Genomic DNA, 24,867 nt, shown 5'->3' on the forward strand with positions numbered 1-24,867 from the left:
GAATGTACAACCCCACCCTCAACAGGGAAGGGGGGCTACGGGTCGATCTTTCCGGCACTTGGGATTTGGCACTCCCAGCCCCGAGGACAGACAACACTTAAGCTCCTGTCCTGTATAACAGGAGCTTTCAGACTAATTTGCATCATCTTGTCTTGACTTGTCTGACTTTTGTTCCTTTTTCGACTTCCAAAAATTTGTCTTCACCTTATTTGCATTCAATCAACAGGTTGTGTATATAAACCTGCTTTCCCCTCTGGTCTCTCAGTCACTGACGAAAGCTAGTGGATACTAGCTGAAACGTCTGACGTTTTCAAAATCATATCCAGTTGCTTGAGTAACTGTTTTTTTGGCATTTCGTATTACCTGGATGTCTAACCTTCATCGACGTAAATAAAAGTATCTTATAGAAGTTTTGAAAAATCCCTGCAGGTAAATCTAACCATGGCGAGAACTTCCAATATTCGTAGCACCCTGATAGCAGTAATTGATTATTACCCTACTAATCTTCTTCTTCTTCTTCCGTTAATGTCCGGCTGCCGTCGCTCCGGCAATTACTGACATTTTTAACGTGTCAGAGGTCACCATATACTAGTATGTGTTTAGGCAAGGTTTGACACCTTCGAGACGAAGGTCGCCAGGGATGGAGACTGTATAATGTCTTCGGGCAAGGAGTTCCAGTCTCTGATCGTTCGAGGGAGGAAGGAGTTGAAGCGGTAGTTTGTACGGCAGGACAGCTGCTGGTACTGCTGACTGTGTCCTCTGCGGCGCCTCGTGTTACTGGCAGGTAGAGGGTTCAGTGAGTCGCAACTCACACAGGCAAGACCATGCTGCATATCTTACCACAAATATTACACGTTAGTGTAAGAATAAGGTGGTTTTAGTTTTCTTTTTTCATGTATCTTGATTTTTCCTATTTCCAGTGTAACTGTGGCCACAGTTATGGTAAGCACGGACAGGCTCCGGAGTCTGACTGCTACTACGGCTGTTCTGGAGGGTCCGGCGGGAAATGTGGTGGAGACTACAGGAACACTGTCTGGGACATCGGCGGTAGGTACTCTTTAACCTCTAGTCTACTAAGGTAGCCCTCTTGGTAGCAAATTTGTATTGGTTATCGAGTTAGGCAGCAGGTAGAAGGTTAAATACTGTGGTAAGTCAGATTAGCATATTGCCTGGGGGTACAAATGTTGTCACTTTATTGCACCAGCAGGAAATTCACTCTTCTCTTACTGGTGAATTAATGAGATAACACCCCTATATGTCTCATTAATTCACCAGAACACTAGAATACAGGTTCCCTTACTTGAGAATTAATGAGATAGCACCCCCTTTCTCATTAATTCATTAGAACTTGTATCAGTAGAGGGAGTAGTCACTGTCCTTTCACTGGTGTATTAATGAGATAACACCCCTACATGTCTCATTAATTCACTAGAAGGCTAAGGGGATTATTCTAATAACCGTACCCTTGTTAGGTAACCAATGACGTTACGGCCTCATAATGGTTTTGAAATAGAGGCTCCTGATTGGTCAATCAGATCTGGCAATATGCTAATGAGACGTAGAGAATGAAGTCTTCCATAGGTACCGGAGACAACGGCGGAACTACAGGCGACAACCTGGAGCTGGTGTTTGAGGACACGTTCGACACCTTTGACACCAGCAAGTGGAGGGCAGAGGTCACCGCGGGGGGTGGTGGGGTACGTACTCTCGTTCCCATGCTAGTTTCTTTCGTCAACATGGCCCAAAACATCTAATTTTGGTACAGTTAGTTCATATACATGTACCTACATATACTCTAAGTACTTAAAGAAAAAAGCAAGGTAGACATCCTAAATCATTTAAATCTGTTTCGATCTCTCTCTCTCTCTCTCTCTCTCTCGTGGTATATTTTACATAAAGAGTAACCATACTGAAATATAATAACGTCTAATTTACATGTTTGTCATTTCCAGAATGAAGAGTTCCAGTATTACATGGCTCATCCCGACAACCTGTACGTCCAGAACGGGAACCTCTACCTCAAACCGGTAACAACTCAACACTTACTTGATATTAAAAACAATACACCCAAGGACTATTTGTAGAACAAATGTATATGTAAGTTCACACACGGCATATCTTCTCCAATAACTCTACAAATACTGTACTAAAGCAAATGATCGTTGACACAACGACCTTTGACGCACCAACATGGCGGACGCAAATTGTGTCATTGCCACGTGACTGCAAATGACCCATCATTTTGTTGTTATCGTCTTTCTTCAGACCCTCGCTTCAGAGCACTATGGAGAAGAGTTCCTGACTTCTGGGTACATCGACTTCTGGCGTAAGTTGCAACAAGAAAGTTACAAAAAAAAATACACCTAGGCGATGCATGGTTGGTTATGCAAGTTAGGATATTATCTTCATTATTTGTACGATTTGCAATACTTCACTACATAAGTTACTTTCATGCTTTGATAGATACATGTATTTGTCCATTTGCAATGATATTGAGTATAAAGAAGTTATTAACACAATATCTGCTTGAAGATAAATAAACCCTGATGTTCCAGACGGTTATAACTACATCGGGTGTTTCAATGATGGCGGAGACCAGGACCTGACGGACAGTCTGCTGACCGCTGCCGACATGAACCCTGGGAAATGTGTGACTCACTGTGCAGATCTGGGGTACGAGTACTTCGGCCTGAAGAATACGGAGTGCCGCTGTGGAAGCAGCTATGGAAGGTTTGTTTTTCTAGAAAATCCTCAACAACCTTTGATTGTGTCTTATGCGTGCCTTTCATATCCAGAATCGTGCCTGGCCCCATGTCCAAAATATAAGGATTAGCACCTGGGGCACTGTCTCCGTGTATCCAAGAACTTACATTTTGTCCCAGAAACGGTCTTAATAAGTGTGGACTATCCAGAACTGTATCTGAGCATGGCTTTGGAAACTGTCCCTGGTACTGAACGCCATTCACACAGACATCGTTGTGTCTGTCCTTGGTGCTGAAAACCGAACACATTCTTATATTTTGTACACCTTTGGTTGTTGTGATGCTCTGGATGTTTAAAGACTTTTTAATTGTCATCTGACAGGTTTGGCCGAGGACACGGGTGCCACATCTCCTGCCCGGGGGATAGCGGCAAGGAATGTGGCGGACACAGCGTCACTTCCGTTTATGGACAGAGTATGTCATTTCCTGTTCCATCTTAGCCTAGAGTCCACCCTCGTTTGCTAGCTTTAGTCTGATCCCAAGAGTGCTTAACTCAGAACAAAGAGATCCCGGGTTCGAGTCCTGACATGCCACCTATTTGTGCCCTTGGGAAAGGCACTTTACACGACTTTCCTCACTTAATTCAAGTGAAAATGAGTATTGTCTGTCCTATGCCACTGAAAATCTTTAGTCTGAAAATTTCCAAAATCTATCCGGTGGCTTGAGTAACTGTTTTCATGTGTATCTCATTACCTGCATGTCTAACCTTCATCGACAGAAATTGTGATGGTTTATAGAGAACTTTGGTCGTGTCCTTTGCAGCATACGGTGACTGCACCCAGGACTTCCCCCAGGGCCGGGCCTGTTTCCTGCAGGGTTCCTCAAACGCCCCTTTGCCGCCCATCCAGTCCGCCAGGGTTACTACTATGGACAGCTTCACTTTCAAGTACGGGAAGGTCGAGGTCTGGGCCAAGGTCCCGACAGGAGACTGGATTTGGCCAGGTCAGTGACAACTACTAAGTGCTAGCCTCCTTTCGGACATTACAGGCATATGTTGTCCAATTGGATGCTCGAAGGTCAGGATATTCCATGTTCTTATAATTGTTTTTATCTGTTCGTTCAGCAATCTGGCTGCTTCCGAAGAACAACGTGTATGGAGGCTGGCCAGCTTCGGGCGAAATTGACATCATGGAATCCAGGGGTAAATTGTAGTAGTAGTAGTAGTAGTAGTAGTAGTAGTAGTAGTAGTAGTAGTAGTAGTAGTAGTAGTAGTAGTAGTAGTCATAGTAGTAGTGGTAATAGTAGTGGGGTAGTGGTAGTAGTAGTAGAAGTAGTAGTAGTAGAAGTAGTAGAAGTAGTAGTAGTAGTAGTAGTAGTAGTAGTAGTAGCTATAGTAGTAGGAGAAGTAGTTGCAGTAGTAGTAGTAGTAGTAGTAGCAGTAGTAGTAGTAGTCATAGTAGCAGTAGTCACCGTTGCCACTTCTCCGTACAGGGAATCGGAACTTGTTTGGAGCCTGGGGTTCCATCGGAGTTGACGACATGGGGTCCACCCTGCACTGGGGACCGAGATGGCCTTACAACGGCTACCATCTGACGACAAACTCAAAGTAAGTGGCACTACGATTCTGAACTTTGTTCCAACACAAGGGTACACACGGATCAAATTTTCAACGACCACTGTCGCCTTCATCAGGATACTTTTTATAGTGTTTGAATGTTCAATACTGAGTGATTCACTTCTATTCACAGGCACGCAAAGTTTGGTACTTATGGTAGTGACTTCCACAAGTGGGTGCTGACTTGGACAGACACCTATCTCCGGTAAGACAATGGCAACGGTGAAATATCGCTTCGGTTTTTTGAAGATAATCTTATTTCTTTGATAGTAGCTGGTTACTTGATATTATTGATCAATGCGCTCGGTCATAGTATTCTTAAGCTACATTCAAGAAAGTATTGGCCGTTACCCAGTATTGCAAGTTACCCAGAAATAAAACAGGCCTCGCGATTTATCATAAATGAACGCAGCTGACCCCAAATGGAACACGCGTTCGGTTCACAGCTGACCCCAAATGGAACACGCGTTCGGTTCACAGCTTACCCCAAATGGAACACACGTTCGGTTCGCAGCTGACCCCAAATAGAACACACGTTCGGTTCTCATTGCATCAGGTCGAACATGGTCAGATTCTAAAAATAGAGTGGGCACCGGAGCTCAAATTTGATCTCAAGGTAGACACATATTCACTTGTCTGCTGTTTGATAGCCTGATGAGTTTTACATGTTCTCAGGGTTGAGGTAGATGATGAAGAGGTTTTGCTGGTCTCCCCTCCCACTGGATTCTGGGACTATGGTAACTTCGGTCTGCCTGCCAACGAGAACCCGTGGGCTGGCGGGAACAGGATGACACCGTTTGACCAAGAGGTAACCTGTGACAATGATTTCAGTTGCATGCCAAACAGGCATCTTACATCCCTTCGTTTGAACTCATAATGTACTGCATGAGATGAAGCTTGATGCTTTTCCAATATAGCTGATAGTTCGTTGTCTTGAGACGTTAGAATACTTGTGGCTCTCCACTCTGGTCATGGCTTTACTCAAGCTCGTCCAGAAAAGTTGTAAGTCCACTTGTGATGAACTTCTTCTGCTGTTCCCTCAAAGACGCATCTCTGCGCCATCTCCTCTGTTACCTCTTCAGCAAATCTTCCTATAGATCAAGTAGGTGTAATGCTGCTTTGCTATAGTGGTTTGTTTGTATAGCCAAGTACACCGGGTAATGGTATTTCTTGTAACACATGGTGAAGTTCTGTTGTGTTCGGTTCTGCAGTTCTATCTGATCTTCAACGTTGCTGTCGGGGGCACCAATTCGTACTTCCCAGACAGTGCTACCAATCAACCCTACCCGAAACCCTGGAGCAACGGCAACTCCCGCGAGGGCGCCATGAGGGACTTCTGGAACGCCAGGAACCAGTGGTACCCCACCTGGAACGGTGATGACGTCGCCATGCAGATCAAGTCCATCAAAGTCTGGCGATTCGTCTAAGTCTCGCAAGATTTCACAACATCTCGCGAGGCCGCGCGAATTCACGCGAGATCTACATATACGTTTTGATTCATACAAGCGCGTATTAAAAAAACCCATTAATTTATGTTTTAAAAAAAATGCCGATTTTATTTTTGTTTTTGGTCTATGTCGGTGAGTAAAGTCATTTTAGAATAAAGAGATCTACCATCAACTTGAATGTTTGTTTATTTCGCATTTATATATTCAAATACCATGGTAATATAGTCACATCATAAGTTAGAAACAAGATCCAAGATGGCAGACCCATGACGTCACAAAGTACCATATCTAATATGGGTAAAACAGTTAGTATGAGGAAACCTGGAATGGCAATGCAAGTTATGTGGTGGAAACCTAAAGCGGCCTCCCTTCTTTAAAAAGACTTATGGAATGACTTAAACGCGAGAGTTTTGTGCAGTGCACCAGAAGCGTGGCACGTTTTCTGGAACGTGACGTCTGTCAACAAGAGTATCTCACTAGTACATAGTCTGGGGAACCTTCCCACCTGTTCAAACGGCTACAACGACGATATATGTATATATAACCTTCAGAACTGTTGAAACAAGAGATAGGAAGAAGGCCGTGCTAATTCTTAAGTTCTTCCAAACGATACATTTTGAGTCCGTGCGTACAGTAGGTGGTAATTAGGACAGTGTCCTTAAAGACAATTTTTTAACTAAACAACCACGAAACAAGACTCTTAAGCCGGTAGTCTGGCGATGCACGAAAACTGATATTCGAGCATGCTTAATGGTATTTGTAAATGAGACTGAAATATCTAAATATTTTTCAGCAGTATGAAGTAAGTTTAAACTGTAATTTCCAACACAACAAATTGGACTCACCCAAATTTTTGACTGTACAACTCCAGTCTTTTTCAAGGAATGAGCAATCCACCGCTTCCGTGACGTCACGCAGATAACACACGTCACTCCGTGAGCAGTGGATCATAGGTTGCAGAAAGTCTGTGGCGCCCCCCGTCTCTGTTGAGGGATGGCTGTAAAGCCCTGATGTAGATGGCTTCTTTAATCCCTCTACCAACACAGATGAACTTTCAAGATATGATTCAGCAGTATTAAAGTTAAACTTGTAAGCAATATTCGTAATTGCCACGATTGAAAAGTAATCTTGAAAGCCTCGTAAAGTTAACTTAAACATGTACGTATCATAGCAACATTGCATCACATGTAAATGTATTGCAATGCAATATATATGCATCGAATTCTACGATTTCTGCAATATACAGTTTGAACAGGCAGAACTCAAAATGTTCTTTAGGTCAAAAATGGCCATCACCTTAAATGATATGATAGATTATGCAAATACACCACACACGACTGATATATGTAATATTTATTTATAGATTCCTAGGGGGTGTGGACAATGCATTAAGTGTTAAGGACGTCCCATGGTGCATCAGTAGTTCCGTTCTCTGCATATAAAAGTCAGGGTGAACATTTGTCTTTGTGTCATTGCCGCCGTCACAAATCGTAAGTACAGACAATTATGGGTCATATCTTAAGTGTAATTCGGAAAGGCTTGCGGTATTGAAGCAAGTGACTTGCCATTTCTAGATGATGCTTATAGTTTTCATAAAAACATTATGTGTTGATTTTGCACTGCACATTTGATAGAGTTGTCCATGCTAAATTGTTTTTAGATTTAATAGGATTCTTATGAAATTTGGACTGCGAACAACTTTATTGCCACATACAGTAAGTTTGCATGAAAGTATAAAAAGTTGAGCGTTTTCTATCATTTTGGCATGTAATTATGATTTTGTTGTTTAATCCGTTGCAGACAGTATGTCTTTGCTGGCTGTTTTGCTGTTCCATGCCGCCTTGTGGGCAGCTGGGGAAGCCCAGGGTAAGTAACAATACAAGACTCAATTGGGCATTTCCCAAACAAAAAAAAGCCTATAAATAAGCTATTTGTAACACAAGAACATAATGCTTAATCTAATCATACCAATGATATTCAATTTCACACATTGAAATGCACACATTTTTAAAAATCAACAGTTGCTGATTAAGAAGCTTGCACTTGTGACTTCCGACATACTTTTTGATAAGCGGTAAAAATGAATTGCAATTGCATATATTCACTATGACTAAGCAGTATAGAATGATGCTTTTCACTGTGACTAAGCAATATAGGTAATAGCTACGTTATTCGTGACTGTGTCTGCTGTAGCTTATGCAATAATTACATAGTCCGTTATCTAATGTAAATCCTGCAACTCATAGTGTATACTCTGAACGGAAGCTCTAAGGTTATTGGGTTATTGACTCTATGTCATATCATGAGAATAGCAACAGTTGGGTACTTATGGTAAATTTAATGTGGATGACATGCAGATTATAATTGATGTCTATACTTAAAGGTATCCAATGCAATTTCAGTGCGGCAAAACTGAATTTCTGAAGTCTTTTGCAGCTGGTCCTACTTTTCCGGATCCAAAAGCTGGGACGTGTGCCTGATAAACAAAAGAAGGGCTGACATTCTCTTCGTCTTCATCTTTGTTACTCTTATTTTGCACTAGGGACCTATCTTGGCTGTTATATCGACGACCCGAACAACCGAGACTTCCCCCATGTAATAAGGCAGACTTACACCAACGGTTACAGCACTTGTGCCCAGCACTGCGCGTCACTGGGGTACCGGTACATCGGACTGCAGTACGCTATTGAGGTAACTGTTTTTGGCGGCGCCTCAGGGGCAAGCCCAATAGTATAATTTGTAGTAAGTCTCCACAAATATTTTACCTTGTTTCTATTAGGGTTAGTTTATTAGAGTAATAGTTTATTGATAACATATAGTATAGGTTGTGCAATCGCAGCACAAAGCTGATTTCAGTGAGTCAATATTTACAAATATTTAACACTTTTGCGGTACGTGAAATGAAATGATCCAACCCTAATTTTTTAAAATGTCATTGCATATTGTTAATTTTCTCCTATTTCCAGTGCTTCTGTGGCCACAGTTATGGTAAGCACGGCCGGGCCCCGGAGTCTGACTGCTACTACGGCTGTTCTGGGGGAACCGGCGGGCAGTGTGGTGGTGACTACCGGAACACAGTCTGGGACATCGGCACATGTAAGCACTTATACCTGTAGTACTAGTAGTAGAGGTTGTAGCAGCTTATTTATCTGTAGTAGTTGTAGCAGCAACAGCAGCATGTGGTAGGAGTAGTGGTAATAGTAGCGGTAGCAGTAGTTGTAGCAGTAGTGGTAGCAGTAGTAGCAACAGCAGTAGTAGTAGTAGTCGTGGGTGTCTTAGTAGCAGTAGCAGTAGCAACTGTAGTACAGTAATTGTAGTAGCAGCAACAGCAGTAAGCAGTAGTAGTGGCAGTAGTACGTAGTAGCAGTAGTAGTAGTAGTAGTAGTAGTAGCAACTGTAGTAATACTAGTAGTAGTAGCAGCAGCAGTAGTAGTAGTAGTAGTAGTAGTAGTGGCAGTAGTAGTAGCAGCAGCAGTAGTAGTAATGCTATCTAGTATTAGCGTTAGTAGTTAGTAGTAGTACATGAAACAAGCTTAATAAAAATAAATTGTCAAGGTTCAATAGCCATGAAACATTGTCTTTCTAGCTGGTGGGACCACCGGTGGTACCGGAACCGGAACTGGTGACAACTTAGAGCTGGTGTTTGAGGACACCTTCGATACCCTGGACACGAGCAAGTGGAGACCTGAGGTCACTGCAGGGGGTGGTGGGGTAGGTACTCTCGTTCCCATGTTCTGTATCAAGATGTGACCAGGATGCTGTTTGAATCTTTGTAATTTGCATCAGCAGCTAGGCTAAGCATGAACTACTTGTAGTCCTCACATCTCTAGGTAGACATAGCCTTTAGCCAAGCTATCCGGAATGCACTGAAATGATAATAGTTATTTTATTGCACAGTAACTGTACGGGGTACAAAGAATGGCGTCTACTAGAACATAACTTCATAGGGTTAACGTAATGAGTTATATATCCCATGTATAATATACATCAATTACACCTATTTTAACTTGTATGTTTTCTTGGATTATGTTGGTTCTGACGTTGTTTTGATCTTTCCACAGAATGAGGAGTTCCAGTACTACATGGGCAGTCCTGACAACCTGTACGTCCAAAACGGGAACCTCTACCTCAAACCGGTAAGTATTTCAATCTATGTCAAATTCCATGTTGGGTTATTACCCTTTTGTGCTGTCATTCGCAGTTATATAGGTCTGTTTGTTTCCCAGGTCAATGTTTTTGTTGTGTTCTACATATCAGTTTGTCTACCATCGCCAACCATTATATTGTACCTTTATGTAATATTGATCTTAATTCAGTGTACTCCACTGCGACATCAATAAAGCCAATCTGAATTGAATCTGAATCTATGGTGTCTATCCTACTATTCATACTCATCATAATATTCCCTATCCTTTTATTAGACCCTCGCTTCTGAGCACTACGGAGAAGAGTTCCTGACTTCTGGGTACATCGACTTCTGGCGTAAGTTGAAAAAAAAACTTTGTAGCCACATACTATTATGAAAGTTCATCTGTGTTGGTAGTTACATGTTTAAAGGTAAAGCTTTTGTTCCAACACAAAAAATTCTCTCACCTAGAGCTTTCGACCAGTCACTCTGGTCTTCCTCAGTAGACTGACCCAGTGAAGCTTGTCACGTGGCCTCTTTGAAGTGTGACGTCAACACTGGGTCAGTCTACTGAGAAGGACCAGAGTGACTGGTCGAAAGCTCTAGGTGAGAGAATTTTTTGTGTTGGAACAAAAGTTTTAACTTTAAATTTGTAGCCACATGTACATTGCATTGACAACGAGTATAAAGCGGTTATCTAATCATTCATTTATTTATTTATTTATCCATTTGTACTTTACTAATATCTGCTTGAAGATAAACAAACACTCTTGTTCCAGACGGTTATAACTACATCGGCTGTTTCAATGACGGCGGAGACCAGGACCTGACGGACAGTCTGCTGACCGCTAGCGACATGAACCCTGGGAAATGTGTGACGCACTGTGCAGATCTGGGGTACGAGTACTTCGGCCTGAAGAATACGGAGTGCCGCTGTGGAAACAGCTACGGAAGGTTCGGAAGGTTTTTTTTTCTAAAAACCATCAATAATCTTGTTCGTGTCTTACACATGTCTTTCATATCCATAACCGTGTCTATCTAGTCCCGTGCACAAATGGGTAAGGGTTAGCATCAGGCTCTGTTTTGGATTGTCTCCGTGTATCCAAGAACTTACATTTTGCCACAGGAACGGTTCTGGATAAGTGTGGATTATTCAGAACCGTATCTGAGCATGGCTTTGGATACAACTTCACTGTCCCTGGTACTGAAAAACATCCACATAGTCATTGGTGTGTCTGTCCTTGGTACTGAAATCCATACACGCGTATTTTGGTACATCTTTGTGAAGGATTGAGTGTCACGTTGTGAGTTGTTCTCTCTACTTCTATGACAGGTTCGGCCGAGGACACGGGTGCCACATCAACTGTGCAGGGGATAGTGGGAAGGAGTGTGGTGGACATGGCGTCACTTCCGTCTACGGACAAAGTACGTCACTTCCTGTTTCACCTGCATCATGCTCACATTGATTGAGTGATTGATTGATTGATTGATTTTTTCGCTAAAAACAGTTACTCAAGCAACTGGATATGATTTCCAAAATCATATCCAGTTGTTTGAGTAACTGTTTTGGGCGTATCATATTACCTGGATGTCTAACCTTCACCAATGTGATTGATTGATTGATTGATTGATTGTGTTATTGATTGATTGGGTTATTGATTGGTTGATTGATTGATTGATTGATTGATTGATTGATTGATGCAGGTTACGGTGACTGCACCTCGGACTTCCCCCAGGGCCGGGCCTGTTACCTGGCCGGATCCCACAACAACATCCTGCCGCCCATCCAGTCCGCCAGGGTCACCACTGTGGAGAGCTTCGCCTTCAAGTACGGGAAGGTCGAGGTCTGGGCCAAGCTGCCGACTGGGGACTGGATCTGGCCAGGTCAGTCACAACTTTAGTCTTTGGATACTACGGTTTCTTTTTTTACACAACCGGTATAGATAGACTCATCTACTAAGTACGTAGCAAATGAAGATGGCGCTATAGGGTGTTCTGCGATTCCTTTGAAATGACAAAATTGAAATCGTTCTTTTTTTTTCTTGCTCAGCAATCTGGCTTCTTCCCAGGGATAACGTATACGGAGGCTGGCCGGCTTCGGGAGAAATCGACATCATGGAATCCAGGGGTAAGTGGTCTTATCTCATGAACTACTACCCTTCTCATTCCTACTAAAAGACAGTCACATACTGTATATGGTGACCAGCCCTCCATCTGTCCTGCTACATAATGTAACCCAACACCACAGGGTGTCTGCCACAGGACCAGTTACCGTGGTGACAGACGTCTGGTCCAAGTCACGGACCTGATGCGTTATGTTCTTATGGAAGAAGAGAAACGGCCCCAAAACTATGTTTTCCTTCCAAGATGATAAACCTGATAACACGATGGCGTTGTTGTGTTCTTTATACAGGAAACAGGAACTTGTTTGGATCCTGGGGCGGTTCCATCGGAGTTGACGACATGGGGTCCACCCTGCACTGGGGACCGAGATGGCCTTACAACGGCTTCCAGCAGACAACCGCCTCTAAGTACACAGTATATTACGTACCTTTGACTGTAATCTGCAATTAGGCATATATGTATTGCATATATAACACATTACAGTGAACTTGTAGTTACATGTACTTGGAAGCAGCTGCTTAGGGAATAACTTGACTGAATGTCCTAATTTTAATACTAACAAATCATTACATCCACTCATATCCCTAGGCACACCAGCTCTGGTACTTACGGGACTGACTTCCACAAGTGGGTGCTGACTTGGACCGACACCTATCTCAAGTGAGAATATTAATGTTTCTCCTTTACAAACTTTTGAAACCATCCGATTTACATGTATCTGTTCGATGTACCAACTACCACAGTGACAGCCTTCAGATCCAGGTCATTGACCTTATTTGTTTGGAGAAGAAGAAACAGAGCAAAAAAACAACAACAATATTCCTCTGCGAGGGTAAGCATAACGAAATAATGACTTTAACATATCCTTAGGGTTGAGGTTGATGATCAGGAGGTGTTGCTCGTCTCTCCTCCCACCAATTTCTGGGACATGGGCAACTTCGGCCTGCCGTCTTACGAGAACCCTTGGGCTGGAGGTGGCAAGATGACACCATTCGACCGGGAGGTAGGCCATCTTCTTCTACTGCTGCTTGTACATGTAGTTTGAATTTTAGAAATCTAGCAACCTGAACGTTTGCTAACTCTTTTAGAGCCTTGTTCACGGAATGGACCCGTCTACTCTTGGAACGTGACGTCAGAGACACATGACAGAAGTAGCGGATCATACGTTCCAGATAACTTGTGTCGCCCCCCGTCTCCCAATTTATTGTAGTTAGTGTTGGAAGTTAAAGCTTGGTCTTTATTTCATAATGACTTGTACCAACACAGATGAACTTTCATAGTAACTTGTTCTATGTAACTCTATCGTGTTCTCCTCTCTAGTTTTACCTGATCTTCAACGTGGCCGTCGGCGGTACCAACTACTACTTCCCTGATGACGCCACGAACCAGCCCTACCCGAAACCCTGGAGCAACAACAACTCCCGCGAGGGCGCCATGAGGGACTTCTGGAACGCCAGGAACCAGTGGTACCCCACCTGGAACGGTGATGACGTCGCCATGCAGATCAGGTCCATCAAAGTCTGGCGATTCGTCTAAGTCTCGCGAGATTTCGATGAGATCACACGAAATCACACCATGGTGATACCATGATCATACGAAATCTATATTCTGTCATGTGACTATGCTGAGCAAGGTCATGTTGAATTCAGATTTTACTGTGAACAATATTGATTTTATTTCTTCTCTGTGCTCAATGCAACAATATCAGTAATGATACCATGGTAAAACCTGTGTAATAAAACTATCAATAAAGACATCAATGTATGCAGTTGCCTTTGAAGTTTCTTACTTGATTTTGTTTCCTTCAAATTACTTACTTACTTACTTATCCTCTTCGTCCCTTGTGAGACATAAGGCCATGACTTTCTTCCTCCATCTGGGTCTGTCCTGCGCCATGTTGTTGACACTTCTCCAGTTCAGACCCATGGCCGCCAGGTCGTCCGACACCGTTCTCCTCCATGTGGTCTTTAGTCTGCCTCTTTTCCTCTTTCCTTCTGGCCTCCAGCTAAGGGCGACTTTGGGGATCCTGTTGTCAGGCATCCTCAGTACATGCCCTAGCCACTTGAGTCTTCTGCCAGTGATCTCAGTGGTGAGTTTCCTACAGCCAGTTCTGTTGTAAAGTTCGGCGTTGGAGATCTTGTTTGGCCAGAAGACGTTGCAGATCTTACGTAGACAACTGTTGTGAAATGAGTTGATCTTCCTCATGTCTGTCTTCGTCATTCTCCAACTCTCCGAGCCATACAGAAGGACGGATTTCACATTGCTGTTGTAGAGTCTGATCTTGGTCGTGGGGCTATACTGCTTCGACTTCCAGATGGTTTGTAGTCGGCTAAAGGAACTTCTTGCTTTGTCCAGGCGGGTTTTAATGTCCTTTTGTGCACCATCTGTAGCACTCATAACACTTCCCCTTCAAATTATCTAGCTAATTTTGCTTGTATGATATTCAATCTATCTAACGTTAATATCTTTCTTTCATCTGCTAGAATTAGGAGGTTCAAGTCCTTGGCTAGCGGTTAAAAAGTTTGCAAAAGATTTTCCACATCTTCATATAATTATAAATAAAGCTTTTCCAACCTTTGTCGGTAATTTGTCACTAAAATCGCTCTTCTGGTGCGGCAAGACATAGAATTAAAAGCCACTCAATAAAACGGACCATTTGATAGAGCTTAGCTGAGAATTAATCCAATTAAAAAGCGGACCAATCGAATCCACGGATTTCGTCTGACAACGAGGCTCATAAATATGCACACATGAAGTGCAGGTGGCACGTTGCGTCATCCGAGATGATTATGTCATCCTTCCGGCGAACTGAGAAGATATGCTGGGTTAAATATAGGCAGGATTGGGTGTAAACATTAGCGTTTTAAGCAAAAATAACGCAAACAAAAACGGAAACAGTTGTCGCAAACTCTTCTGTATGATACATTCTTCCCATCTAGGTGTTTTATGGACGCTTGGAACGGATATTACGAACAAAATCAAGGAAAATGTGTTCAGTAACGAAAAATGAAACAAACATTGATAAAACGCTTAGATTCCCCTCTTTTGTTTAAGTTTTTTCACCAAAGCCTTTCTAGAAGTGTAATGATTCATATCTGAGGTGTCCAGAGATTTACGAACGTGCAAAATGAAGTTTGAGGCCAAAAACAGGTCCAAATTTTTAAACCCCATCCGAGCCTTCAACTTTTCCCCATTCGCGAAATGGCCAAATCTGGGAATGAAAGTCGTTCCGTTAGTGAGATACGGGCCTTTTCCGCACTTCCGTTTTTAGCTTGCCCGAAATTAGGCTCTTTTGGGGGTTACCATTTGATACCGGATAGGGACACAAATTTTCATTTTTAAGCCTATTGCTGGGCTTTTTTTGTTGAAAATTCGACAGGTCTGTCGTATGTTTTAAATACTACTCTGATATTTGACCTAAAGAACGCTCTAATTGCTCGTTTTCTTGTGATTTTTCGGCCTGCTCACGGTGTCGCCGTTTGCAGAAGTGACGATTCCGTGGACACCGTGCGGCGAGGCCCGTGCAACCGGAAGTGGCCATGCTTACACTATGTATCAGCTCAAATCGCGTCTTAAAAACAACTTTTATACCATGTAGACTTTATGATGAGAATTGTATCTTTGTAAGGAGAATTTACTCTTTATTCAAAGTGGAAATGATATTTGAAAAAGAAACAGGAAGCTTGAAAGTTGAGTAAGATTGCTGACTGCTATGACGGTCCCAGGTCCGGTCTGCACTCCAGCAAAGTCGTCTCAAAAAATGACCAAAAAAGTTAGAAAGTTGCCTGTTTTGAGACAATTGCGGGATAGCATGTGAAATCTCTGGTATGCCTTACCCGCATAGGAGCAGATGTCACACTCTTGCCACTGATTTAGCTGCTTATTTCCAAATTGCGCAACATTACACATCTATAACGGGTCAAAGATAGTTAAATCTTTGTTGGTATGCCTGTTTGTATATGTGTCTTTTCATTCCTGGCCAGCCCGGCAGCCTTCAATGCCAGGCTTACCTCTCCCGCTCCATATGCAGGCGCCGCCATGCATCACACGTGTCAGTGAGGGCCTCTACCAGTTCATGTTAGTACTGCAGTCACTTGAGCCGATCCACCGTGGCGTTGAGGTCATTAGCATATGTATCCTTGATGCTGGGATGACGTATGGCTTTATGCCCAAATATGGACAACCGACTCGACACAGTAAAGCCGCTCTACTTTTCATGTAAACAACTGAAGTTACGAAGAGTTTTCGGACGATCGGGACTATTTAGGACAGTCATATTCCTCCAGGCAAGAAACAGAGTGTCTTTACAGAGAAATGGAGCCGAGTTATGTGCTCAGGGAAGGTGAAAATGCCAGTGAACCCGGCTACTAAGTTTGGTTACGAACAAGGGGGAGGGGGGTGACATTGCTTGCTTTCAGCACCAAGGACAGGGATAGCTTCCGTTTCAACATGGCATTTTTCTCGTGATAACAAACTGAATATCACTACACTTGCTGCAATATACAAAGAAAATCGATGTATATATTTTTTGTTGGCAATGTAAGGCTGTCTGTGTGCGTGTTTTTCCATTCCTGGCGAGCAAAGCAGCCTTCATTGCCAGTCTGAGCCTCCCACTCCATGCAAGTGCCGTCATGCGTCTCACGTGTCAGTGGGGGCCTCTAGCAGTTCGTCTTAGTATTGCAGGTACTTGAGCTGATCCGATTCACCATGACGTCGAGGGTCATTTGCATATGTATCCCTGATGCTGGGATGACGTATGGCTTTATGCCCAAATATGGGCAATCGACTCGACACCGTAAGTCGCTCTACTTTTCATGTAAACAACAGAAGTTACGAAGAGTTTTCGGACGATCGGGACTATTTAGGGCAATCATATTCCTCCAGTCAAGCCACAGAGTTGACAGAATTGTCTTTACAGAGAAATGGAGCCGAGTTATGTGTTCAGGGAAGGTGAAAATGCCAGTCAACCCGGCTAAATGTTACGAACAAGGGGGAGGGGGTGACATTGCATGCTTTCAGCACCAAGGACAGGGATAGCTTCCGTTTCAACCTCGCCTTTATTCCATGACAACAAACTGAATATCAATACACTGACTGAACATCAATGTATACATTTTTTGCTGGCAATGTAAGTCTGTCTGTGTGCGTGTCTTTCCATTCCTGGCGAGCCCGGCAGCCTTCAATGCCAGTCTTCGCCCTCCCACTTCATGCAGGCGCCGTCATGCGTCTCACGTGTCAGTGGGGGCCTCCAGCAGTTCATCTTAGTATTGCAGGTACTTGAGCTGATCTGATTCACCATGACGTCGAGGGTCATTTGCATATGTATCCTTGATGCTGGGATGACGTATGGCTCTATGACCAAATATGGGCAACCATTCGCCGCTCTACCTTTCACGTAAACAACTGAAGTTACGAAGAGTTTCCGGACGATCGGGACTATTTAGGACAATCATATACCTCCAGACAAGAGACAAAGTTGAAGGAACTGCTAATAGAGAGAAATGGAGCTGAGTTATGTGTTCAGGCAATGTGAAAATGCCGGTCAACCCGGCTAGTTTGTTACGAACAAGGGGGAGGGGGGTGACATTGATTGCCTTCAGCACCAAGGACAGGGATAGCTTCAGTATCAACATGGCCTTTTTCTCGTGATAACAAACTGAATATCAATACACTGGCAGCAATATACGAAAGAAATTAGTTTGTACATTTTTGCTGGCAACGTAAGACTGTTTGTGTGCGTGTCTTTCCATTCCTGGCGAGCCAGCCAGCCTTCAATGCCAGGTTTACCCCTCCCACTCCATGCAGGCGCTGCCATGCGTCTCACGTGTCAGTGGGGGCCTCTAGCAGTTCATCTTAGTATTGCAGTCACTTTATGGCGTTGCGGGTGATTTGCATATGTATCCTTGATGCTGGGATGACGTAAGGCTTTATGACCAAATATGGGCAACCGCGACTCGAAACCGTAAAGCCGCCCTGCTTTCCATGTAAACAACAGAAGTTACGAAGAGTTTTTGGACAAACGGGACTATTTGGGACAATCATATTCCTCCAGACAAGCTACAGAGTTGAAGGAATTATCTTTACAGAGAAGTGGAGCCGGGTTATTAATCAGGGAATGTGAAAATGCCGGTCAACCCGGCTAGTTTTGTTACGAACAAGGGGGAGGGGGGGTTCACCCTGCAGTAATTTTACCGACTGCTAGAAGTCGCTTTTGATCCATGGCGTTGAGGGAGTTGAGGGTCGTTAACATATGTATCTTTGATGCTGATTGGCTCTCATTATGACAACATTTTTGAGTCATTGATGCTGATTGGCTCATGCCTTGTAAACAAGGATGACGTGTAGCTACACAGCCAAATATGGGCAACCGCCTTGAAACTGTAAAGCCGCTCAACTTTGCATGTAAACAACTGAAGTTACGAAGAGTTTTCGGACGAACGGGACTATTTGGGGGAATTATGTTCCCCCAGACGAGCTACAGAGTTGAAGGAACTGCCATTAGAGAGAAAAGGAGCCGGGTTATGTGTTCAGGGAAGGTGAAAATGCCAGTAAACCCGGCTAGTTTTCTTACAAACAAGGGGGAGTGGGGTGGCACTGTTTTGGGGATGGCTTTCAGCACCAAGGACAGGGATAGCTTCACTTTTATTCTGGCCTTTTCTCCATTTTCTCCGTGACTACACACTTAATATCAATACACAGGCTACAATATACGAAGGAAATCCATTTGGAAATGTTTCGCAGCCAATTCCTTATCATATGAATGGAAATACTGCGTAAACTATGGCAATCTCCAAGCAGTTACGACCTTCTAACATCTGCTTGGTTTCCATTCATATGGTAATGAGATCGACCCGAAAAACTCCGCATCTGCAAACACTGTGAGCACTTCTGCAAGCGATCAGCTGATCGCAGAAACCCAATTTCACGTGTAACTCGAGAATGAAGAATATTTGTGCAAAGATAATAAGTAGGATTTGAATAGAGAACGTAAGGAGTATACTATGAAATCAAGGAGGCCGGAAAATGACAAAAGTTTCATTTTTCTAAAATTAAAAAAGCGGAAATTCATCCCCTATCACACCCCCGTTTTGGAGCCCCCGTTCCGAAAAGGCCCGTATCTCGCTAACGAAGCCTCGCTCATTCCCAGACTTGAACATTTCGCGACTTGGGAAACGTGATGGGCTCTTATGGGGGTTTTACTTCAGGTCTTTCCAGCTCTTGTTCTTGACATTGAGGCTCCCCCAGACTAACTTAATGACACGAATCTGTCAAGAGAGAAACATTTTATTCTTGCATCAGTTCATTTTGATACAAACATTTCTAGAACGACTTTTACAAGCGGCTGAATAGGTGACTTTTTCGTCAATATTTCTGCTCCTTGGCATTCACGTATCCACAAAAAACTCACCGTTTATTGACAATTAAACTCTCTTACCTCCTGCACACAATTCTTAACAGTTAATTACTCATCATTTCTGCCATTTCGCTGTTTACGAAGTAATTTGGGCTCGAAATACATTTTTTTACATTATTGAGTGGCAATCAAAACAAAGGAAAAACCCTTATGCTTACAAATCATACTTCTTATTTGACGACACACGAAAGAAAGAGTACAAATGAATTATTTTTCCATATCTGAATTAATCTACCTCACATTTTACTAGTTGCTAACGCCTGGGAGGAAAGATAGGTTATGCAAATGACGCAGGTTGGTAGGGCTGGAGAATGTGACGCTCTGGGTTTCCAAGGAAACCGTTGCTATGACATCAGCGTCGGGAGGGTCCGTCAGACGGAGCACGTGATACAGCACGCCGGTCTGCTGGTCCAGGTTGATGACGTCACCGCCGTAGTAAGACTGGTAACGGTCTGAGAAGGTAAAGAAAGGGCAGCTAATTTTTTCTGTCAATGCCTCAGCAATGAGAAAGAGTATGGGACGGTCAAACACAACAGTACCAGCGGACTAGCCCCATGCTGTAGTGAACTGTGTGGCCCAAGGGCTGCAGAAATGGAGATGGGGACCACCCCTATGCTCTTCACAGAGACTTTTTCAGCAACACAGCCTGATTTATTGCTGATATGGCAAATTAAAACGTAAAATGCTGCTCTCAGATAAATTCTAATCGCAACGTCAAGTTCAAAGGTTTGATACACGCATAATTGAGTCATATAATAAAAATTTCAAGATTAGAACTTTTTGGCGACTGTACGGTGACTAATTATATAAATTGGATTTATGTGAGTCTTGGTTTCATGATGATGATGAATTCATGACTGGAATATGCAGACTGCAAAATGTAAAAAGTATTATTTTCAAGAGACACGTTGAGCGATCTATCAAGTCTTTGGTTAATTCAAGTTATCACGTTGGGCATATCGTGTCCCTGATGGAAAGGGGTACGCAGTGTACGTACCAGGTACTGCCACGACCCACAGAGGCTTGATGAGGCCCAGTTTAGGATCCACCGTCACCAGAGTGTACGTCACTTGCCGATCTAAGAACAGCCCCGGAGACATGGCAACAAGTTTACCTGGAAACAAACAGATGCAGAGAAATAAAAATCATGATCCTAGTATATACAGCTGAACACGAGATATCATAAGCGGAAGCTCTGCTGCAGTGCCAGAGAAAGTCACTAGGGATCCAAAATCCAATCATTCTATTCCCTGGTTATTTTGATTGACGGCCAAGATGGGCCTAACTACATGTATAACGTTACCTGTCTTCTGGTAGAAGTGGATAGAGGAGATTGTGTAGTTATCCACATCCAGCTGAGCATACCACATCTTAGCCGGCTTCCTGAAACAACACAAATCAACAGAAAAGAGATTATCAAATATCAGAAGCATCCTAAAACGTCTGAATCTTCGAATTTATCCAATAGTTGCTTGATTTAGTAGAAGTAGGTATGCGCCAAGCCCCTGTCACACTTTCAGAACTTTTCACCCGGCCAAATTTAAGGCCACGCCTACCTTTCAATGTAAATTGAATCAAATTTGAGTTAAATATGAGTCAAATTTGACTACCAACCCGCACGACCACTGTTAATCTACTTCCACCACCAGCCAACCTGTCCCAACCTCGGGTCTACTTCCGAATGTTTTAAACACCAGCCAAGCTCAGCCGACCTTGCTACCGACCTACGTATACTCCCAATCGTGGTTGGGTGAAATTCGGTAGTGTTTGGAAGGCTATATTCAATTCTTTATTTGGATACCAAACATAACAGACAAACATGACATACAATGTTGCCTGAATGGCGTTGATATTTACAAGATAAAATGTCAGAAAATTATATATTTACATCAACTATAAAAACAATACAGTAAGTGTACGAATATTCGGCTTTTACGAAAGTTAGACCCAACTCACGCATTGAGATCAAACGTGTAAACCCTGGCGTCCAGCGTGTCAGGCGCGTTCTCGTTCCCCATCAGGACGTAGAGGATGTTTTTCTGCGTGTCGGCGGTGGACCAGAGGTAGTTGATGTACAGGTCCTCAGTCTTACTGGGGTCGGAGTACATCTCCTGGTACGTACCGTCCTGGTCCAACAGACCCACTCTGAACGTGAAGGTACCTGAGATGGAAATGGAAGCAGGCCATTCATTCAAACACTCAACACGAGACATGGTGACGGCACATTTCATTTTATTTTTCACCTTATTTCTATGCGACCACCAACGCCTCTCCAACTCCATTCTGCTACATATTGTAACCCAACACCACGGGGAACTAGTTACCATGGTGACAGACGTCTGGTCCAGGGCATTGACCTTATTTGTTTGGAAAAGAAGACGAAGGGGAAGAAGAAAAAAACTTATAATCGGGAACAATGTTTTCCCTCTGCGAAGGTAAACATAAAACTCTTAGTCCTACAATGACAGTATGTATCATACCTGGTTTATCCCGCACCATGTCCATGTTAAACGTCAGCATCGAGCCTTGGCCGTTCGTTGTCATGGCGACGATGGGTGACGTCACTGCCTTAGCGTCCACGGCCTTCTCCATGGCGTTACCTGATGGTGCCTGGAAGAACAGAGTGCTTGTAGTCACACGATATAAAAGTGCAGTAAATGTGCTTAAAATTCGTGACCCTAGCATGTCTAGATCATGACATATCAGGACCTAAAGTTCTGTTTCAGTACCAAGAAAAGCCGCTAGGGGGACCAAAATCTAATCACCTCTAGGTCCCATCAAGACCTACCCACATACCAAGTTTCATGACAATCCACTAATATTCACAGACAAACAATAGGATAAACGCTACTAAAAACTTGACTTTCTTGGCGAAGGTAACTACATGTAGTACTCATAAATGGTTTGGTATTGAATATAGTAACAGTCGCCACGGCCTAGTGACTTACCTCGATGGTTAGAAGTGTATCGGCCACCGCATCCAAACTGCTGGAGTTCCCGTGTTTCATGGTAAACATCATCTTACTCTCCTCGCTGTACCCCAGCATCTGGTCCATAATGAACTGGTTCCCCGATGCCTGACGTTGCCCCTCGAACCGACGTCGATCACCGAACGGTTGAAGTTTCTTCCCCCCACCCGTGCGTCTGTTCCTCCGGGCCCCCATAATCTCTGGCCGATAGCCGGAACCTACGCCGAAGTCAAACGTTTTGACGGGATACACTACTCCAGTAACAGTGTCCACAGATACTAACTCACACTGTAACGGGTCTAACTCTGAATATGAGAAACCGTACAGTCTAGCGCTACCTGGCATGGGGGTAGGGTTGGGGGTAGGATTGGGCACGGTAGGGGGTTTTATGGGGTTAGGGTTGGGCTCTGTAGGGGTTTGGTGGGTCATGTTTTTGATGGCGATGTCAGCGCACTGGTAGAAGGTCGTTTCGCCAGGTTTGTGCGAGTTGTACCGGAATCTCAGCACGCAGTGTGTGCAGTGTACGTTTGGCATCACCTGGAAGAGGAACAAAAAAAACATTTTGTTTCCTTTTCGTTTCGTCTTACTATTTCTGTGTTTGAGAGAAGCAATTGATGATGATGTTGATACTTTTTCTATTCATTCATCATAACATGCTCCTCTTTCCTTGTAATTTTTTGTTTGTTTGCTGGCTCTAAATTTGTGATGGACGTTTTTCGGGCATGGTTTGTTTATTTTTCTTTGTATGCTTCTTTGCTTGACTCTTACCACAGGGATGGAGTAGTTACGCTGGTGGTCCTGCGCATGCTCATTCAGGTCCCCGATGACGGCTAACAGGTGGAAGTTCTTCATATCCATGACGTCAGACCATGCCACGTCCATGTATCCTGAAGGGAGGTTTAAAAAAATTATTGATGGAAGCATCGCGATTATTATGTTTACCGAAAGAAAACATATTATTTTTGCTCAGTTTCCTCTTCTTCCTATTCTTCTCCGAACCAAAAAGGTCAATGACCTGAACCAGTCTCTCACCATGGTAACTGTTGTTGGGTTACATCATGTTGCAATTTTATAGCAGGAGGGATTTAGACTCCTGTTTGACAATATAGATATATATGAATGTGTTTGAGTAAGAATTAACAGAGCAGACTATGTGAAGGTAGATTATTATGCATTCGGGAAGCGGCTAGAGAGAAACGCCGCTTCCTGAAGCCTGGTACGGTAGAGGCTATGAAAAATGCCAGACCTGGGTAGCCGACGGTGTAGTGGTTGTAGTTCTGCTGCCAGAGCAGGGTGACCGCCGTGCTACTCAGGTAGGTCCGGGTGGGGTTGCCAGCCGGCTCACCGCCACACGGGGGACCGTGCCGGAAACACGTGTGGCTGCCGGACTAACGAACAAACAAACAAACAAATAGGTAAGCAAAGTAACAAATAGGTAAACAAACACGTGAACGAAAAATAGGAAGAATAATCAATAAAGACACTGGCCGATTATATTCTTATACCATCATCGTTAACAAACATACAAACAAAAAAATGTAAATAGGCATACAAACAAATGGATGAATAATGCGCTAAAAATATGTTGATCAATCAATAAGAAGACCAATTCCCCTTCATACATCATTGCGTTGGTATCGGCCAAAGACGAGATTGTTTGTCCTATCCAGGACAATGACCCTGTCACATGTGCAGCGGTTAGTGACCTTTTCTGCGTTCTCTCCATGCCCCACCCCCTCTAAACAGCGTCCAGTAGGCAAAGAGAGAAACACAGAAAACACGACAGAAGTCCAAGGCACGTACAAACCCAACACATACGTTGATGAAGGATAGACACCCAGGTAAACGACACTCACAGACGATATTACTACTGCTGGAATATATTACAGGGATTATAATTACTTCCGAACGTTTCGAGTGACATCCATGACTCTAGATTTTCTTCGGCGTCACCGAAGAAACAAAACTAGTCAATACTGTAAACCAGTTGTTGAACATGACGACAAAATTGGAGGCCGAGGCACACCTTGGAGTGTAAACTATACGTACTTTTGAGATATCGAAGTCCCCCCGCTGTCGAGGCTCTATCACGCACAGGTGTCCACGTCCGGTACTCGGTACCGACAAAAACACGGCCAGAGAAAGTACGAAGGTAGTTAGAGTCATCCTGCTGTAGACAGCCGACAAAAAGTCTGTGGAAAACACAAGATACAACAGTAGCTTGCCGTGCTGTTTTGTAGTGCTGGGGATAGGTGGGAGTGTCACAAGGGGCGTCACGCGACAGTGTTTTGTGGTTTGTCACGTGTTGAACATTGAGTCAAATGCCCCTTTAATCATTAACCATAAAATTCAAGCAGATCTAACGTTAATGTTTTTTTCGTAAGTTTGTTTTAGATCTTCCTGCATTTGGTGATACAATAAATTGGGGATTGGGATTTTTCTCAAATCACTTTAAACTCATAAAGACAC

At 43.4% G+C, this 24,867-nt stretch overlaps 2 protein-coding genes across 3 annotated transcripts in view; one reads left to right on the forward strand and one right to left on the reverse strand.

The window, feature by feature from the left end:
• Window positions 1-13,781, forward strand: part of LOC109483067 (beta-1,3-glucan-binding protein-like) — a 17,740-nt gene extending 3,959 nt beyond the window's left edge. Inside the window, exons 1-15 of one of the 2 annotated variants that reach the window (XM_019786029.1) lie at window positions 7,230-7,255; window positions 7,566-7,631; window positions 8,308-8,456; window positions 8,732-8,861; window positions 9,352-9,476; window positions 9,827-9,901; window positions 10,187-10,247; window positions 10,671-10,845; window positions 11,225-11,316; window positions 11,596-11,775; window positions 11,942-12,019; window positions 12,305-12,422; window positions 12,604-12,675; window positions 12,886-13,018; window positions 13,336-13,781. In XM_019786029.1, the coding sequence (XP_019641588.1) occupies window positions 7,571-7,631; window positions 8,308-8,456; window positions 8,732-8,861; window positions 9,352-9,476; window positions 9,827-9,901; window positions 10,187-10,247; window positions 10,671-10,845; window positions 11,225-11,316; window positions 11,596-11,775; window positions 11,942-12,019; window positions 12,305-12,422; window positions 12,604-12,675; window positions 12,886-13,018; window positions 13,336-13,551 (1,665 nt within the window). In that variant the 5' untranslated portion in view covers window positions 7,230-7,255; window positions 7,566-7,570 and the 3' untranslated portion in view covers window positions 13,552-13,781. Of the gene's footprint in view, window positions 1-7,229; window positions 7,256-7,565; window positions 7,632-8,307; window positions 8,457-8,731; window positions 8,862-9,351; window positions 9,477-9,826; window positions 9,902-10,186; window positions 10,248-10,670; window positions 10,846-11,224; window positions 11,317-11,595; window positions 11,776-11,941; window positions 12,020-12,304; window positions 12,423-12,603; window positions 12,676-12,885; window positions 13,019-13,335 lie in introns of those variants that run through there. The other variant, XM_019786027.1, reaches the window with a different exon arrangement.
• A 5,577-nt stretch (window positions 13,782-19,358) lies between these two features.
• Window positions 19,359-24,637, reverse strand: LOC109483073. The gene is made up of 9 exons (XM_019786038.1): window positions 24,448-24,637; window positions 23,645-23,786; window positions 23,167-23,285; window positions 22,378-22,935; window positions 21,910-22,039; window positions 21,386-21,590; window positions 20,733-20,812; window positions 20,427-20,543; window positions 19,359-19,881 (listed from the first exon to the last, which is right to left on the reverse strand). Exons 1-9 carry the CDS (start codon window positions 24,562-24,564, stop codon window positions 19,676-19,678), a joined length of 1,674 nt encoding a protein of 557 aa, XP_019641597.1. The 5' UTR covers window positions 24,565-24,637; the 3' UTR covers window positions 19,359-19,675.
• Between the last annotated feature and the right edge of the window lie 230 nt (window positions 24,638-24,867).

Source organism: Branchiostoma belcheri, unplaced genomic scaffold, assembly GCF_001625305.1.
Source record: "Branchiostoma belcheri isolate BF01 breed outbred unplaced genomic scaffold, Haploidv18h27 scaffold62, whole genome shotgun sequence".
In the NCBI taxonomy this organism is placed as follows: Eukaryota; Metazoa; Chordata; class Leptocardii; order Amphioxiformes; family Branchiostomatidae; genus Branchiostoma; species Branchiostoma belcheri.

Coding starts and splice junctions, on each gene's coding strand:
- LOC109483073 (XM_019786038.1), bottom strand. CDS start 24,564: ATGACTCTAACTACCTTCGTACTTTCTCTGGCCGTGTTTTTGTCGGTA. Junction 23,787..24,447: donor GGGACTTCGATATCTCAAAA/GTACGTATAGTT, acceptor TTTGTTCGTTAG/TCCGGCAGCCACACGTGTTT. Junction 21,591..21,909: donor CATGGTGCGGGATAAACCAG/GTATGATACATA, acceptor TTTCCATCTCAG/GTACCTTCACGTTCAGAGTG.